General features: G+C 55.9%; 1 protein-coding gene across 4 annotated transcripts in view; it reads right to left on the bottom strand.

The window, feature by feature from the left end:
* Nucleotides 1–14185: 14185 nt before the first annotated feature.
* The window catches only part of DHRS3 (dehydrogenase/reductase 3), a 40823-nt gene continuing 38780 nt past the window's right edge, over nucleotides 14186–16228 (bottom strand). For all 4 annotated transcript variants that reach the window (XM_082423995.1, XM_082423996.1, XM_082423997.1 and 1 more), the window contains one exon: nucleotides 14186–14707. In XM_082423995.1, coding sequence (XP_082280121.1) covers nucleotides 14623–14707 — 85 coding nt within the window. In that variant the 3' untranslated portion in view covers nucleotides 14186–14622. The remainder of the gene's footprint in view (nucleotides 14708–16228) is intronic.

The following is a 16228-nucleotide window of genomic DNA, read 5'->3' as shown; positions in this document are numbered from 1 at the left end:
TTGCATTGTTGACAATGGCGAAAAATTGGACACAACTTATATGTCCATTAGAAAAAGAACTTACCAAAAATATGGGAGAGCCACATGAAGGAATAGTATAAAGCCATTAAAATGAACTTTAAAGTGAGAATTTCAAAGATTATGTGGAAATCCAAAAAACATCTATTAAAGTGCTAAGTAAAAATTGTAAATCGTAAACATAATTTAAAAAACTGTGGCTATATACAAATTTGTCTGTGCTGGGTCCTGAGGACCATCTGTAGGCAAGAAAATAGTACTTGTTAGGCAGTTGGTAAATGCCCAATATATATACTTTTTCATCTTTTTCTTTCTTGTCACGACACCATCTTTTTAATAATACTAAATAAATATTTAAGACAATGAGCCCATGGATGGACCATCTGCTCTGGGAAGCCCCTGGCCCAGGAACTGTGGGAAAGGCAGGAAGCAGAAAGGTCATCAGGCCCCAGGGAAATCCCACTGTTTGGCGGGCCTGGCCTGAAAGGGAACCTGTTTCTTTGGGGGGCAGGATGCTGATGGCCACACTGGCCCATTTTTAAATAGTCAGCTCTCTTTGAAGGATCACATGAGTGTATGCCCTCATTCATTCATTCATTCATTCACTGACTCATTTACTCATTCAGCATAGCTGAACGGGGCATGTCCCCTGGGACAGATCCAGCTGTCATGGGGCCGTCAAGGGAAGGCAGCCCTGATGTAGGGAGATGTCTACTGAGACCTAAATGCCTTTTAACATTATTTTAGGACTTCCCTGGTGGTGCAGTGGTTAAGAATCCGCCTGCCAATGCAGGGGACACGGGTTCGAGCCCTGGTCCGGGAAGATCCCACATGCCACGGAGCCACTAAGCCCGTGCGCCACAACTACTGAGCCTGTGCTCTAGAGCCCACGAGCCACAACTACTGAGCCCATGTACCACAACTACTGAAGCCTGTGTGCCTAGAGCCCGTGCTCCGCAACAAGAGAAGCCACCGCAATGAGAAGCCTGCGCACCACAACGAAGAGTAGCCCCCGCTCGACACAACTAGAGAAAGCCAGCATGCAGCAACAAAGACCCAACACAACCAAAAATAAATAAATAAACAAATTAATTAATTAATTTAAAAAAAAACATTATTTTAATTTTTAAAAAGACTGAATATGTATTATTTTATAATTAGGAAACACAGAGCTAATTTCATGTTAGGAGACAAAAGTAGGATTCCCTGAAATGGGGGTGGGGGGCTCTTTGTAGGATAGACACATTTTCATCCTTTTCACCCTGGGTCCAGTTATCTGGCCCAAGTCCCGTGGCCCTGGTCTAGGATTATCGGGTGATGTCCATGGGGTCCATCCCCAACCGTTCCCTGTCTACAAGCTGCCAGGCTCCCAATCCATCCCAGAAGGATCAGGCAGGAAGGCGTGACTGTATCTGTGAGCAGAGCCCCTCTCTTAGGACTGCAACTCAAGGGGACCAGCTTCTCTACACGACTGGGACGGAAACTGGATAGATCTGTTTCATGGGAAAGACGGTTCTGGGTCCAGCAGTGGAGCAGGCAGCTCACCAGGGTCCACAGGCACGGAGAGATGTCCTTCCTACAGACGTCTCCCGCCTTCAGCCCTGAATGCTTGCCCGGGGGGGCGGGGAGACGAAGCTTACAGACAGCAGGGACCAGAGCACTCAGGTCTCCATTTCCTCCCTGGGGCGTGGGCAGCATTCAAATGTCTGTGGCGGCGCGAAGGAGGGCCAAGTGCTCGAGCTTTCCCGCTGAGCCGCAAGTTCACCCCTTCCCCTCCGCCCTCTCCCGGAGGATGCTTCCATCCCAGGCAGCCGTATCCTTAGACTCTTCCTCAGTCTTTGGGAAGGTCAGTGTTGAGTTCCCATTTTACAGTGACCGAAACTGAGGCTTCGGGGACTAAAGTCAGATGCCCACGTCGCGCAGACGGCAGGTGACAGAGCCCGGGCTCCGTCCAGACCGCCCTCTCCCCACCCGGCCCCTCTGCCGTGGGTGGGACCACGCGGTGGGCCTGTCGGCGAGACAGGCTCAGGGGGGATGATACACCAGGAGGGCCAAGGGCAAGTGTAAGGTTATGGCCTTGGCCGGGGCTCTGACACTGCCTCTCGGCCCCGTGCTTCGGGAGCCCAGCTCTCCACCTCGCCCCACGCTGCCCCCTTTACGAGGTGGTCCCCTCCTTATCATTCTGACCTCAGCTCAAATGTCACCTCTTCCTTCAGGCCGTCACTGACCAGCCCAGTCAGTCTGATATTTGCCCAGTGGCTGCCTGTCTGTCCATCCACCTGCGGCCCAGGTACCTGCCTCTCTGTCCATCCACCTGCGGCCATCTCTCTGTCTGTTTCACCGGCCGTCGCCTCCCACACTAGCTCTGCCCCGCGATGGTGGGCCCCCCGCCTGGCTCACTCTCTCTGTGTCCCCGGCGCCAGGCCCAGTGCCCAGCACTCAGCAGGCACTCAGTCCCGACATGCCACGGACAGAGTGAACAACAGGCCACCTCCAGAGCCACGTCCCGACTGGGTGGCCTGCCCTTCACCTCCTGGCCCAGCGCCCCCGTGCTGTCGGGCCGTGAATTTCCTCTGGGCACCATCTGTGTGTCCAGGCTGGGCAGCCGCCGGTGAATGGGACAGTGGGAGGAGATGGCCGGGTGACTGGGCCTCGGGACCCCCCCAGCTCTTCTGCAGACCCCTTTCCTGTGACCTCGCCGGGGGTCTGCCAGACCGCCGTGCCCTCCTCGGCACACGCTTAGCAGCCTGATAGCCCGAGGCCATTTCTGTCCTCAGAAAAGGCTCCGGTGACGGGCTGTTGTTTGGGGGGGACCCCGCAAGCCCACTCCCTGAAGATGGAGCTGGTCTCCCGAGGGGTGGCTCAGGCTGGAAACAAGCAAAGAGAAGGCGGGCTGGCTAGAGGGTCCCTAAACCTCCAGGTAAGACAGCTGCCCGCTCTGCCAGGATCACATGCCCCCTGCCCTGGTGAGGATGCTGGGCAAGGGGAGGAGGAGGTGGGTGGTCTGTCTTTCCCGCCCAAGTCTGAGCTTCAGGCTGGTCGGAGCCCCGGGGTTTCTAAATGGATCTCGGCAGCTCCTCAGAGGGCCTGCGGCCCGGAGCCTGTCCTGGGCGCTCTCCCTCCTCATCCTCTCACCTGGGGTGGCAGTAGTGGTGGCTGGGGAAGAGGCAGGTGACAACTCCCCCGAGAGGTGACAGCCTCAGGGCGGGAGCTGCCGCCACCTGAGAGTGGGCGAGGAACAGGTTAGCTGGGTGAAAAGTTCACCGTGAGGGGAGCTGTCTGTTTCCCTCGCTTAATTTATCCACTATTTGGCTAACCTTGCTCTGAACCCAGGCCCCGAGACCCCTCTCCTCTCTCCCCCGCCTCCCCACTGGGCTTCCGAGCCCCGCCACCAGACCTCCCGCCCCGCGCCCAGAGGCGGGGGCCACGCTGGCCTTGAAGAGGCCTCGGGCCCTCGGGGCGCCCCGGGGGAGAGGCTGGCGGCCCGGCCAGGTGGTTATTTATGACCTGAACCTTCCCATCCTTAGTAACCAAAATAAAGTCCGGTTGCTGGCGAGGTCCAGGCCCCCAAACGCCAGACATGGGCCGAGGGAGGGCTCAGAAGACACCCCAGCCCTCCCGCCTCCGCCAAACACACAACTGCTCCGGAGACAGTGACCTTTCCTTGGGGGGCCATCTGTCATCCTGGCCTGGGGCAGGAGCCGGATGCATGGACCAGCCGGTCGCAGAGGGGAGGCCAACCTCCTTCTCTGGCCCGGGGATGGCCCCTGGTCCCAGCCTTCCGCCTGTCCTGGCCATCCTGTAGACCCTTCCTCATCCCAGCCTCCTTCTTCTGTGGGGTGGGGCTGTGAGGAGGAGGAAATAAAGATGGAGAGAGGTGCGGCGAGGAAAGGCCGGAGGGGGGGAGGGGACAGGACAGCCATCAGAGCAGTGACAGCCACCCCCGGTGCTGCACAAGAGTGAGCTCCTGAAATCCACGTGGCAGCCTCACTCGTGGCTGAGAAGATGGGGCTGGGCTGGCTGAGGCCTCCGCCTCCTTGGCCTCCAAGCGGTTCATGACAGAACAAGGATTCCAGCCTGGGTCGCTCTGACCCCAAGGCCGGGCTCTCAGCCACTGTACTCTCCCCTTCTTACTTTTCATACTTTCATTAAAATCCCTTTTTAGCAACTATAAAAGTAACACGTGTCACAGCAGCGGGTGGAAACAGAAAGATGCATAAAGACTGAATTGTCCCACCCGCCCCACTCCTCTCTCCCCACATCTCAGGGGTCTGTCCTCCGCTTTCTCCGCAGCATATACAGGTGCACAGAGCCGTTCTAAGCACAGGCGCACGTGGACGCGTGGGATGTGAGCGGACGGGGAACCTCTGTTCTGTGCGATGACTGCGGCATCCCACGTCCACACCACTCTGCAGCTATCGTACTAACAGTACAGTGTGTGGGCAGCTCCCAGCCTGTCCGTCCCGTCCCCAGAGATGCCTCAAATGGCCCGCTTCTCTACATCTGCCCCCTCCTGCTCTGGTTCACCTCCAGCTCTCAGCCCAGTTACTGAACCGCTCCCTGCTTCTGCCCATGTCCCCCCCACAGTGAATTTTCTCTGGGTCCAGAATGATCTTTCTAAAATTCAAGTCTGCTCACGGCAGTGCCCCGTTTTAATGCCTTCTCCCCTGGGAGAAGTTCCCAAATCTTGACCAGGGCCCATCGTGTGCCCTGTGATTTGGCTTCCCCGACTCTCCGGAGCCCCCGTGGCCCCTCGGCCGTGCACCCCTCACTCCAGCCGCCGTTCATTGCCCTCAGCGCTTCTTTGGCTGCGTCTTCCCTCTCCACACCTCCTGTGGGAGCCTCGCCTGGGTCTCAGCTTACATGTCAGCTCTCTGGACGCCATCCCCACCCGTCTAACATGTCATGACTCAAGCCAGGCTCCCCTCCCCGATGGGCTGAAAGCTCAGTGAGGACAAGTTGTGTCTGTTAAGTTCACTGCCACCCGCCAGTGGCTGACCCAGGGTGGCCTTTCAGAGCTATTTGTTGGAAGCTGAGTGACAGCAAATGAACAGGGGCAAACCAGGCACCCATTCTAAAGTTTCCTGAATACCTTCATTCCAGGACCACCATACCCTGGCTCCCAGAGGGCACTACTGGCCCCAAATGGCCTCTTGCTGCTGCTGGACAGGGGCTCCTGCCACCACGTGGGGGCAAAACCTGTGTAAGCAGCCTCAGCCTCCCTCTCCCGGGGTGGGGAGTGACGCTGCCAGGCAGAGGCAGGGCGGGACGGTGTCAACCCCAAAGATCTCCCTTCCAGACCTCAGGCGGCCCCACGAAGGACTGCCAGACAGGACTGGTCACCTGCCAAGCAACGAGCCAGCCAACGGCCCACCGGGCCACCCACTGATTGCCAGTCAGAGGGGCCAGCAGTCAGGAGCAGGGCCGCCAACTGCCTGTCACCACACGGGCCAACTCTCCATCAGGGGAGGCCCAAGTCCCACTCTGGGAGCTCAGGACTGCCCATCAGAGCATGGCCAACTGCCACTCCAAAAGGCCCAGGGGCAAGTCAGAGAGTCATTCTGGTGACAGCTGTTTTTGCTACCCAGTGTCCTTTCTTGCTTCTCCTGGCCAGGGCATCCCATTGGACCTTTGGGGAACCACCCGTCTCCAACTCTCAGCCCATGTGTTTCAAAGAGCTAGATTCCTTCACTGGCTGCAAAGATGAATCACATGACTCAGAACTGGCCAATCAGAGCATTGCATTCCTCTTGCCACTGTGATTGGTTCATGTGACTCAAATCAAGCCAACCAGAACCAATCAGAGCTAACTCTGGATGACTAGAAAGACACAGTCTCTCTTTTTTTCTTTCTGCCTTTGAACGTGGGAGGGTGTGAGGCTGGCGCTGAGGAGCCAGCTTATCATCACTAGGACAAGATGTCTGAGAATGAAGCCGGCCTAGAGGATGTGGAATTGGAGGGCAGAGAAACTGGTTCCTGAACCAGGTCCTGGAAACCTCTGGATCCAGCCATACCTGAAACCGATTATCATTTGGCTTTCCACTTATTTGAACCAGTAAATTCTCCCTTTTACCTACGCAAGGATCGCTGTGGGTGGGACCAATAGTCACGCAGGGATTCTGCCGGTATTCCATGCTGGTCAGGGTACCAGCCCTGGTCTGAAGCTCAGGGCAGTTCTAGGGGAACTCCTGGCTGAAAGCCATAGACAAACAGGCTCCATGTTTGCTCTGCCTGCTCCTGGCTGCTGAGGCATGCGCATGCGACGTTGACTCCCCCAGTCAGATGTTCCCCCAGCCTTTGACCCAAGCAAGTGATGCGGAGAAGTGGGGTGGGGGTAGTTCTCTTCAGCGGCTGCAGCAGCAGGGACTCTCCAGGGCCAGCAGGGTGGCCCAGAGTCCAGACCTTCTTGTGGCAGGATCTGGGCGCTGCGGGCCATCTGTATCCCTTGGCATCTGCCCAGTTTTCAAGCCCAGTTTTTGGTCTGCTAGGCCACTCTGGGCTCCCGACAACCTCTCTAGAAACTCTTCAGGTAGAGTCCGTGTCCGTTGCTGAAGCCACCAATCCCTTGTGCTCTCGGGGAGGGGCTGGGGACTGGGGTAAACACGGAAGGGAACGGCTCTGAGCTCTTAGACTCCAGCCCGGTTCACCACTGTTCATGCCCTGAGCTGGTACTTCGCGAACAGTTCGTGTCCCTCAAAGCACCTGGCGGAGTGCTGGGAACATTTTACGAGCTCAGAAATTGGTGAAGGGGAGCAATTTGCTCATGGGCACCAGCTTCGTGCCTTGGGGGCTAGAGAGAGTGTGCCTGAGGAAGGGCTGGGGCACTGAAGTAGTGGACACTCCCTCCCTCCCAGGCCCACGGTCAAGAGGGCAGGGCTGACCCCAGCGAGCTCTGCAAGGAGACCCACCTTGGACACGTCTGATCACCAAAGGGCCTCAGATGCCCGTCTAGGCTGGTCCGGCTGGGCCCACCTGCAACCGGGGGCAAGCAGCTGGGCCCACCTGCAACCGGGGGCAAGCAGCTGCGCCAAGCGGTGTTGGAATCTGGCAGCGACATGGATGTGGCTGGGCCAGGAAGAGTCCCGGTGGCCTGGTTGCAGAGCGATGAATAATGGCAAGTATTTTACTCCACTCTCTTTACACACAGCCATCCCTTGGTATCCACGGGGGGTGGTTCCAGGACCCCCAGTGGATACCAAATTCTTGATGCTCAAGTCCCATGTATGAAATGGTGTAGTATTTGCATATAACCCACGCACAGCCTCTGTCTTCCTGTATGCTTTAAATCATCTCTAGATTACTTATAATATCTGATACAATGTAAGTGCTATGTAAATAATTGTAAATATAATGTAAACACTATGTAAATAGTTGCTGGGCCAGCAAATTCAAGTTCTGTTTTTTGGAACTTTCTGGAATTTAAAAATAAATATTTTTGATCCATGGTTGGTTGACTCAGCAGATTCGGAACCCGTGGGTATGGAGGGCCAACTGTTCTAGGCTTCTTATTCAAGAAGCTGTGAAACCCAGGGGTTAAGCACAAGGGCTTTGCAGCTAGACTCGGGGGTTCAAATCCCAACTCTGTCACTTACTAGCAGTGTCATAAGCCTCAGGTGGATGGATGACTGCATCTCTCTCTGCCTCCATTTCCTGTATTGAAAGGTTTTAATTATTAAATATAGATGAAGCACTGAGGGTCTATTATGTACCAGGCACAAATAATTTATTACTTTTATTATAAAATATATATAACATAATATAAATGTATTCGTTTATAATACACTTGGTATTTATTAATTGACTTGGTATTTAATTATAATTTACCTGGTATTTATTAATACCAAGCACACATGCATTAATTATTATGTGTTTTACTCCCTTGATTTTCACAAACAACTCAATAGAGGACAGGGCTATTGGTCGCATCCTACAGACGAGGAAACTGAAGTTCAGGGAGGTTAAGTTACCTGCTCAAGGTCCAGGGTTTGGAATCTCAGCCCGAGGAGCTGAGATCCAAAGTCCAGCCTCTCCCCTCCTCTGCACGCTCCATGGCTCTGGCTCCCCCAGGCCGGCAGCTGGCCCTCAGCCAGTGGGGACCCAGCGAGGCTGAGAAGGTGAGAGCCGGGCCAGAACCCCCAACGAGAAGCCCACTGCTGTGGGGAATACCTCGTGGCATTTGGGGGATGCTCTGCCTTGTCTCAGTCTGCACAGGCCAGGGCTGTGGACATTAATGTGGCCATGACCAGCCCCGGGCCCTGGCTCTGCTCAAGGTCCCCAGTGTGACCTCCCCAAGCAGGATCCAGTTACATGGAAGCAGCAGCAAGGAACAGACACAGCTTGTGCTTCCTCTGAGCGCTTATTTCCTTTGTCTTGTGAACATTGAAAAATGAAAAGAATGATGATCAGGATTTGTTTTGGGGGGCGGGGGGTGGGGGATGACGGGACGGGCTGGCAGGCCAGAAAATTCTGCAGCATTGGCTCGACTCACCAAGAGGGCAGCATGAGGAAGTTTTCAAACTGAGTCCAAAGAAAGAGAAAGTCAAGTGGTGGCCTGGCCGGCCCAAGGGGTCTGAGGCCTCCTGGATCACTGGCTTCTGCTTGGGGGTCAAGGGCCCACCCCTGGGGGCAGAGGCGTCACGTCCGGGTTCTGCTACCGGCCTCTCTGGGGTCAGACCGCCGAACTCCTCCTCTCCTCAGTGTCAGTAATTCCGCCTCTCACTGCTCCGGGTTGTGATGAAAAAGAAACGAAGAAAATGTGTGCAGACCAGAGGTTTTTCTGCTGCGGGCGAATTAGCTCCTTGGGGACATTTGCAGACATGTTTTCGGTTGTCCCAACTAGGAAGGGAAGGTGCTACTGGCACCGAGTGAGTAGAGACCAGGGATGCTCCAAACTTCCTACAGTGCAGAGGACGGCCCCCGACAGAGTGCCACCGGGAGACATGCGGGGGTGGCGCCTGCACACGTAACCATAAATATCGGCTTCATTATTCAGGGGCCTGGGTGGGTGTATACATACAGGAAGGCGGTTGTGATGCTGACTGCCTCTGACAAAGGGTCCGCCCCTCTTCACTCAGACAGCAAATATTTACCGAGTGTCGCCTGCACCTTGAACTCTCCTAGGTCCTGAGAGAAGGAGTACCTGCCCTTGGGCTCCTGGAGTGGCTGTTGAGAGGGGAAGAGAGAGCCAGACAGACCAAGAGAGCAAGCAAATAATAACGACCCGATATGCCGGGGAAACGACTGTGGTAGACGCATACAACGGGAGATTTTTTTAGCCACGCAAAGGAACAAAGTCCTGCCACGTGCTACAACTTGGAGGATGAACCCTGGAAACATTATGCTAAGTGAAAGAAGCCAGACACAAAAGACCACATCCTGCGTTTATGCTCCAAAAGCTGTTTGTGGTGACAGTTGCACAACCCTGTGAGTACACTAAGCGCCATTGAATTGTACGCTTTCAATGGGTGAATTGTGTGGTATGTGAATTCTATCTTAATAAAGCTGTTATATATAAAAATAATAATAATGGCAAATGGTGAGACGGGTGATGAAGGAAACAAGTGAAGGCTGAGATGGAGCAACCCAGGCCATGGTGGGCACGTGGGGCGTCTCCCAGAGGTGGCATCTGAAGCTTGCAGGCGGGGATGGGGGGCCCGTGCAGAGCCCCAGGGGCTCCTGGAGGCCTGCCTGTGTGTCCTGAACTGGACAGGGGCCCTGGGCCTGATCATGCTGGATTGGACCTGGTAACTTTAGCCCCCTGACACCTGGCCTCAAGGCTCTGTGGAAATACTCCGTCACAGCTGCTTCAGTCCAGAGAATTCGGTGGCCCCCCAGGTCACACTGCCGAGGACCGGCTGCCTTCCCTCCAGCCCATCTGGGAGGGTGGCTCTTTGAGGACTCTGCCTCCGAGGCCTGCCATCCGCCCGAGGGGATCCGCCTGCCCAGAGCAGCTTCCCAGTGGGGCAATGGCCATCCTGCCACTCCCAGCTGTGCCTGGGGGGACTTCTGTGTTTATTTTCGTCCCGAGCCACTGAGGGATTTGGGGGCAAAGGCCCTGCCCAGAGCCAGCAATGATGGGAGATGCCAGAGAAGTGTTCCCACCCCTGCACCCTGTGTGCGGGAGGACAGCAGCTCCTGGTCCCCATGGAGCACCTCTTCCCACCCCGCCCCCTCGGGCCCCTTTGCTCTGCCCTCCCCAGGGCCTCCCCGGCCCCTGCCCCCACTGCCCATGCTGGGGTCTTCTGAGCCAGTCTCCTCCCAGTCCAACCACAAGGGAGCCAGCCAAGCGTTGAAGGGTGCTGCTATCACAGGCCAGGCCAAGACGGCGGCCCCAAGAAGCCCGAGGGGCAGCGGGGTCCCGGCGGGGAGCCGTGGGAGCTGCCAGCACCACGTCATGCCCTTGAGTTTCCCAGCCCAGGGGGCAGGAGGGCAGGAACGTCTGGTCCATGCTGCAGGTGGGAAAGGTGACATCACACACAGGAGGTCACAGAGCCAGTGGGACTCCAGAGTCTGGATTTCTCTCCCCAGATACCGGTCCTCCCTCCTCTTGGGGAGACTCCTGGCCTCCTGGGGGGCTGGGAGAAGCTGGGACCCAGGGGTCTGCTGCTTTGCTGGAAGCTGAGAGCCTCGTGGGGGCCATGAGGGCTGAGGGGGGCACAGCTGGACCCTACACGGCTGAGGGGCAGGGTCTCCCAGGCCCCGGCTCTGGTCCATAGCTGGTGGCCCTCAGTTTATGAAGAGAAGTGTGTTAAGGAACGTTAATCAATCGAATCTCCGTCTAACAGCCCCAGTCTAAGGCGCAGAGTGACTGGGGTTTCCACGAGCTGTTCCAGGCCTTCCTTCTGTGTCGAGGGACATTGTCACCTCCTGGCTTTGCCTGAGGGGAGGGCTGTCTGTGTATAGATATTCTCTTCACACAGACCTCTGGGCTCCTATTAAGGATGCCCACCCACCCCCTGCCCCGTTTGAAAGGCCTTTCCGGAAAGCTGGAGAAGATGCCTCAGAAGCAATCCCAGATGTTCGGGTAGGAGGGCCCCACCCACCCTTCAATGACCCCCATGCCCATCCCCTCCTGCGACTGTTCTCGTCCCTCCGTGCTGCTCGGCACTTGGGCTGCAGAATTTGTATGTTTGTGACCTGGTTCTTTTTTTGTCCGCCATCAAACTAGGGTGTCCCTAGGGGCATGGGCTGTCTGCCCCATCAGAAGGGCTCTTGGTGGGGCTGGGCTGAGCCCTGCGGTCAGCCCAGGAGCTTTCTGCCACCCTGGTCCCTCCCGACCATCCGTTTGGCCTGAGGAGAAGGGAGTCAACTTTCCAAGCCTTCTGGCCCTGGGAGCAGGACAGTGGCCACAGGACTCCACTCCGGACCACTTGCCGGGCCAGATAGCCTGGTCCCCTGGAACCATGGAAGGATGCGCTCGGGTCTGGCGCCTCCCCCTGCCCACTTCCAATCTGGTTCTCTTTGGAGGTGGGGAGGAGCCCCAGGCGGGGCAAGTGGGTCATCTCCCAGGGCCCAATTCTTCTTTGTAGGGTTGGCACACCCCATTCTGCACCTCGGGAGATTCAAGGAGCTGGAGTTCATTGCTTGTCACTCTCCTTTGCTTGGCTAAGCTAAGGGACACCAAGCTAAGGGACAGAATTAGCTCTTTGCTTTAACTCTCAAGGCTCCCCAAGTGGCTGAACCATCGGGGGAGGGAGCAGGACATGGCCTCCTGGGAACCTGCCCAAGGCTTTTTCCCTGGTTCCTCTGGGAAAAGATCCAGAAAAAGACTGAAAGCATCCCAGAGGAGAGGGAGTGGGTAGGGAGGGACCAGGCCCTGCCCGGCTGTCAGGAGAAGCCCTTGGGGCTCTGGGAAGACACGAGGTCCCCCTGAAGCCAAGACAGCGATTCTGTTCTCAGTGGGCCCTGGGGAGGGCTGGCTGGGCCTCATCGCTCCCAGATCCACTCAGACCCCTGGGGTCCTCACTGCATTCCCGGACTGCAGGCCCAGTGCCCAGTTTCATGGCAGCCTCAAAAGTCAAATCCTCTCCAAAAGGCTATGAGCCAGCCTGTGAGCACGGAAATGGGCCGCCACTCAAGGATGGTCAGAAAAGTCAGGGCTCAGCAGACAGAACCACCTTCCTTCCTCATCTATCCCTGACCACTGAGATGTGCCACCCCTAACTTATCTCCTGTGACAGCCAGTGACAGGCACCTGGCCTGTGGTGCTGGGACAGCAGTGGGGCAGGCCATGCCCCGTGGACCCGCCCACGTTGTGTCCACACGCCAAAGTGGGGTGATGGTGCAGGTGTGGCCCTTCCGGGCCCGACCTCCACAGGCTGGACCCTTTCAGGAGCTTGCCCCACACACACACTTTGGTGACACATACCCTCAAGGACCAAAATGAAAGTGACGAGTCCTGGCTTGGCATCCCCATCACTTGCCACAGTAAGTGAGGGGGTCAGGGAGAGCGGGGTTCAAATTCGGGCTCCGGTGCTCACAAGCCCTACAAACTTGGGCACCCAAATTCCCTGCTTTGAGCCTGTTTTCTCACCTCTGAAGTGGTCTTTCTAATACCAACCCCCTGAAAGGTCAAGGCCTCTTTGGGGCTCTGCTCAGAACCTGGTGTGTATCACCCGGAGGCCACCCCATCCCAGCGCAGTATCTGTCTGCCTCTTCCATCCTCTGCCTACGTTTCTATTTTTCCTTCTATTCCTATGGACAGCTCCTTCCACGGTGTGGCAGATTGCATTATAGTTCAAAATTACCGACCACTCCTCCAGGGGGATTGTATGCCCAGTGACATCCTTGGAGTGCTTGACTACGTGACCTGCTCTGGCCAACGGAATGTGAGAAGTGATGCGCGTTGTTTCCAGGGAGAAAATTTCAGAGCCAGCGCGCAGGTTCCCAGGTGTGTCTATTTCTGCCCCAAGATGACATCATTCCAGATGGAGGCTCCTGTGTCAGCCGGGGCCCTAGAGTGAAGGGGACACGGAGCAGAGCCACAGCCACCCTCCAAGGACAGGTGGCAATTGTAACACAAGCTCCGTTGTTGGAAGCCATGGACACCTGGGGGTCATATTTTGTCTGATGCACATCGTAGCTCTTGGAAGTCTTTAAAGGGGTTCCCGAGAGCTGACTTTTGTCTTCCACTGCTGCTAGGTGCAGTGGATAAATAACAGTTAAGATGTTAAGCTTCAGGGCTTGGCGGCTACTCAGTAGGTGCCCAATAAACAGTGGATGTGGTCGTGACTTGGCATCTCTGCACACAGACCAGACTGACGACCAGCTGAGCTGCAAGCCTACTCTTCCTCTCGTGTGAGTTGTGCGAAGGTGCAGGCTTGGTGCAACGCTCCAGCAATCTTCTCCATTGAATTCGTGTCTGCGGTCCTTCTCCGTCACCTCCTGGAACCACTGCCTGCTCCCCTCCCCCACCCCGCCACCCACCTGCAAGAGCTGCATGGATGGAGGTGCCTTAGCTGAGATTCCGTTGTCCACCTGGCCCCCGGCCCAAGGTCAGGTTTATTAAGCTTGCTGCAGCAGGAGAGAATGCACACCAGAGGAACGCCAGGGCATCTTTCCCCACATCTCCTTGGCTGTCATTTTTCTCCATTGACCGAGCCCACATTAATCCCCTCCGCCGTTCCAGACCTCCCTCTCCTTTGCTATTTCACTTCTACCCCCTGCGATCACATCTGGCCCAGGGGCCCATAGCACCCCCTTAGCACTGGCCTTGTGGTGCTGGTGGACTTCTGACTTTTGGCGTCTCAGCAACATTCCCCTCTCAGCACCCAGCACATGGTAGGTAGACAGTAGGCGCTCGATAAAGCCTGGTTCTGCTCTGCTGAGTGGGTGGCCTGGTGGCTGGTGGGGCTGTGGAAGGACAGAGAGCCGGTCTCTGCAGACTAGGTCACTATGGTCCTACCAGGGATGCAGGTAGGATGGCAGAGTGCCCCCCAACCCATGGCTGTTGGGCAGGGCCTGGCAGAGCTGGCAAGGAGCCATGTACCCCCAGGCCTGGGCTCCAGTTTCTCTCCCGATCTCTGCCTCCTTCTTGCCTACTCCACTCCCGGCAGCTGGGGACCTGAGCAGACCAATTCTCTCTCAAAGGATGGCGTGTTGTGGTTGGGTCTGGTCCCCTCCCCACTGCCCACTAAGGACCAGAGGTCAAGGATTTCAACAAGGGAACTCGCAAAAGCCATCTCTCTTTATTTTGTATTCCTGCCGTTCAACCAGTTTGCACAAGCTGAGGATGAGTGGATTTTGGAGGGGAAGGAGGAGCGTGCGGGCACAGATCCTCCCGGAAATAGTCTATGCACATTGCCGAGGCTGGTTAGACTTGAGAAGCAATTTAACAATAAACTCTACGGAATCAGAAATGTACAAAAGTGTCAAGGCAGCTGCTGGCTGGTTTCTTGCCTCCCCACGGGGGTCAGAGTTACACCCATCAGTCCTGTGCAAAGGTCCTGGGGCTGGCCTGGGGGCGCAGCCAGATTCCTCCCCAGGAGAGGAGCAGTCCTGCTCATCCAGCAGAAGTGTGTCAAGGGACAGGCACATGGGCGTGTGCCCAGGTGCCCACGCCCCCTCAGGTTCTGTGGCTTTTGAGCCTGTCTCTGCGTCCTGCCTTTATGTTCGCCCTTTGAAAGTGTTCATGCAGGTGTAGGTTCCTGAGAATTTGTGGATCTCCTCGAGGGCAGCCTGTGGGAGTATGCTGGTGGAGTGGGGAGGGAAAAGAGAAGATGGTTAGTGGGGAGACCAGTGGCTGGGTCACTGGTAGCCACACAAGAGGTGTAGTAAAGTGATGGCTCCCATAAGCTCTCCCCACCCCTCTCTCCAACATACAGCGGCTCCCCCGACAAGCCACCACTACCCACCCCTCCATGGAGGAAGGGCTTTCAAGTAAGTAGATAAATAGCTATTTACAAGGTAAAGGGTGGGTGTTACAAACTTTCAAAGCCACGCTCTTAGCATTTTAGGGTCCATAAGTGTCTCAGAGATCAATTAACTCCAAATGCCACTTACTCAACAAATATTTACTGCATGGGGCTGAGGAGTTAGGTACTGGGTGTCACCTCCTCTTTTTTTTCCATGTATTATTTATTAAGCAGCTACACTGTGCACACGATACAGTTGATACCAAAATCTGTCCTCTCTGCCATCTCAAGATTCTCAGCCAAGTTTTTTCCACTCCATAGTGATGTTTTCCTATAGCTGGGACCTCAGGTTTTACTTCTCATCCTTTATGTCCCTCCAGATAGTAAAACACCTGCAGATACCTTCAGGCCTTGTTCTTCAGCATGACACAATTTCTTGCTTCTTGTAGGAAACTTCCCAGACCCACCCCTAGGCCTTTCCTGGGGCTCCCCATAGCTCTGTGCTTCCCCAACAAGCCCCGGAGTTGTGCTTGCTGTTTACTTGTCAAGCCCATGGGTGCCTCTGTGGTAGATATTTCATCTCCGATCCCGGCACTTAGCACAGGGCCCAGTATAGGGACACCCTCAGTTCCTCTGTTGAATGAAATTGAAGGGCCCTGGCCCATTCTAGTTGCAACATGGGAAAGCCTCACTTCCAGCTGGAGCAATCTGGAAGGCTTCCTGGGGGTGGTGGCAGTAGAGTTGAGCCTGTGAAGATTTCTCTTGGGGAAGGTGAAAGGGGGCGCGGTGCAGGGAATGGGGAGGGGCTGGCCTCTGCTTCTTGTGGGAAAGTAGTGGGGGATAGAACAGAAAACGTAGGCTGGGTGCTTACTGTGGAGAGTGCTGAGGTGTTCTAGACAAGCTAGCTTTTTTCTAGAATGTCCCCAAAAGCTTCTAAGAAGCTCCCTGAGGTGGACGATCAGCTTGGCTTTGGTGAGGATCCAAGTCCCTGCTCTCCAAGGCTCACAGAGGCGGCCAAGTAGCATCTCAAAGCAACAGTCAGGATGGACTGAGGGAGGCTGAGGTGTGGCCTGAATGCCCGGAGTCCCCTACTCTGTGTCACTGAAGCGGCTTTGAGTTTGGAGGACAGGGGACAGACTGATGTGTCCCCGGGTCCTGAGGTTTCTTGCCTGCAGTTAGAGTGGCTCCTCAGATGCCCACTGTGTCCACAGCAGCCAGAGGGGAACCTGGTTTCCTGGGGGTTGACATCTGATAAAGGCACTTGGGTGCTTCACCTCCTGAAAAGGCCTTTCAGGTCAGAGGGGTTCAGTCAGCTGGGGGTTGGGGGCCCAGAGGAGCCAAGAGTCCATGGTCACTCG

The sequence above is a fragment of the Balaenoptera physalus genome (genome assembly GCF_965194825.1).
Source record: "Balaenoptera physalus genome assembly, chromosome: 1".
Classification (NCBI taxonomy): Eukaryota; Metazoa; Chordata; class Mammalia; order Artiodactyla; family Balaenopteridae; genus Balaenoptera; species Balaenoptera physalus.
This window is presented reverse-complemented; position numbering and strand designations above follow the sequence as displayed.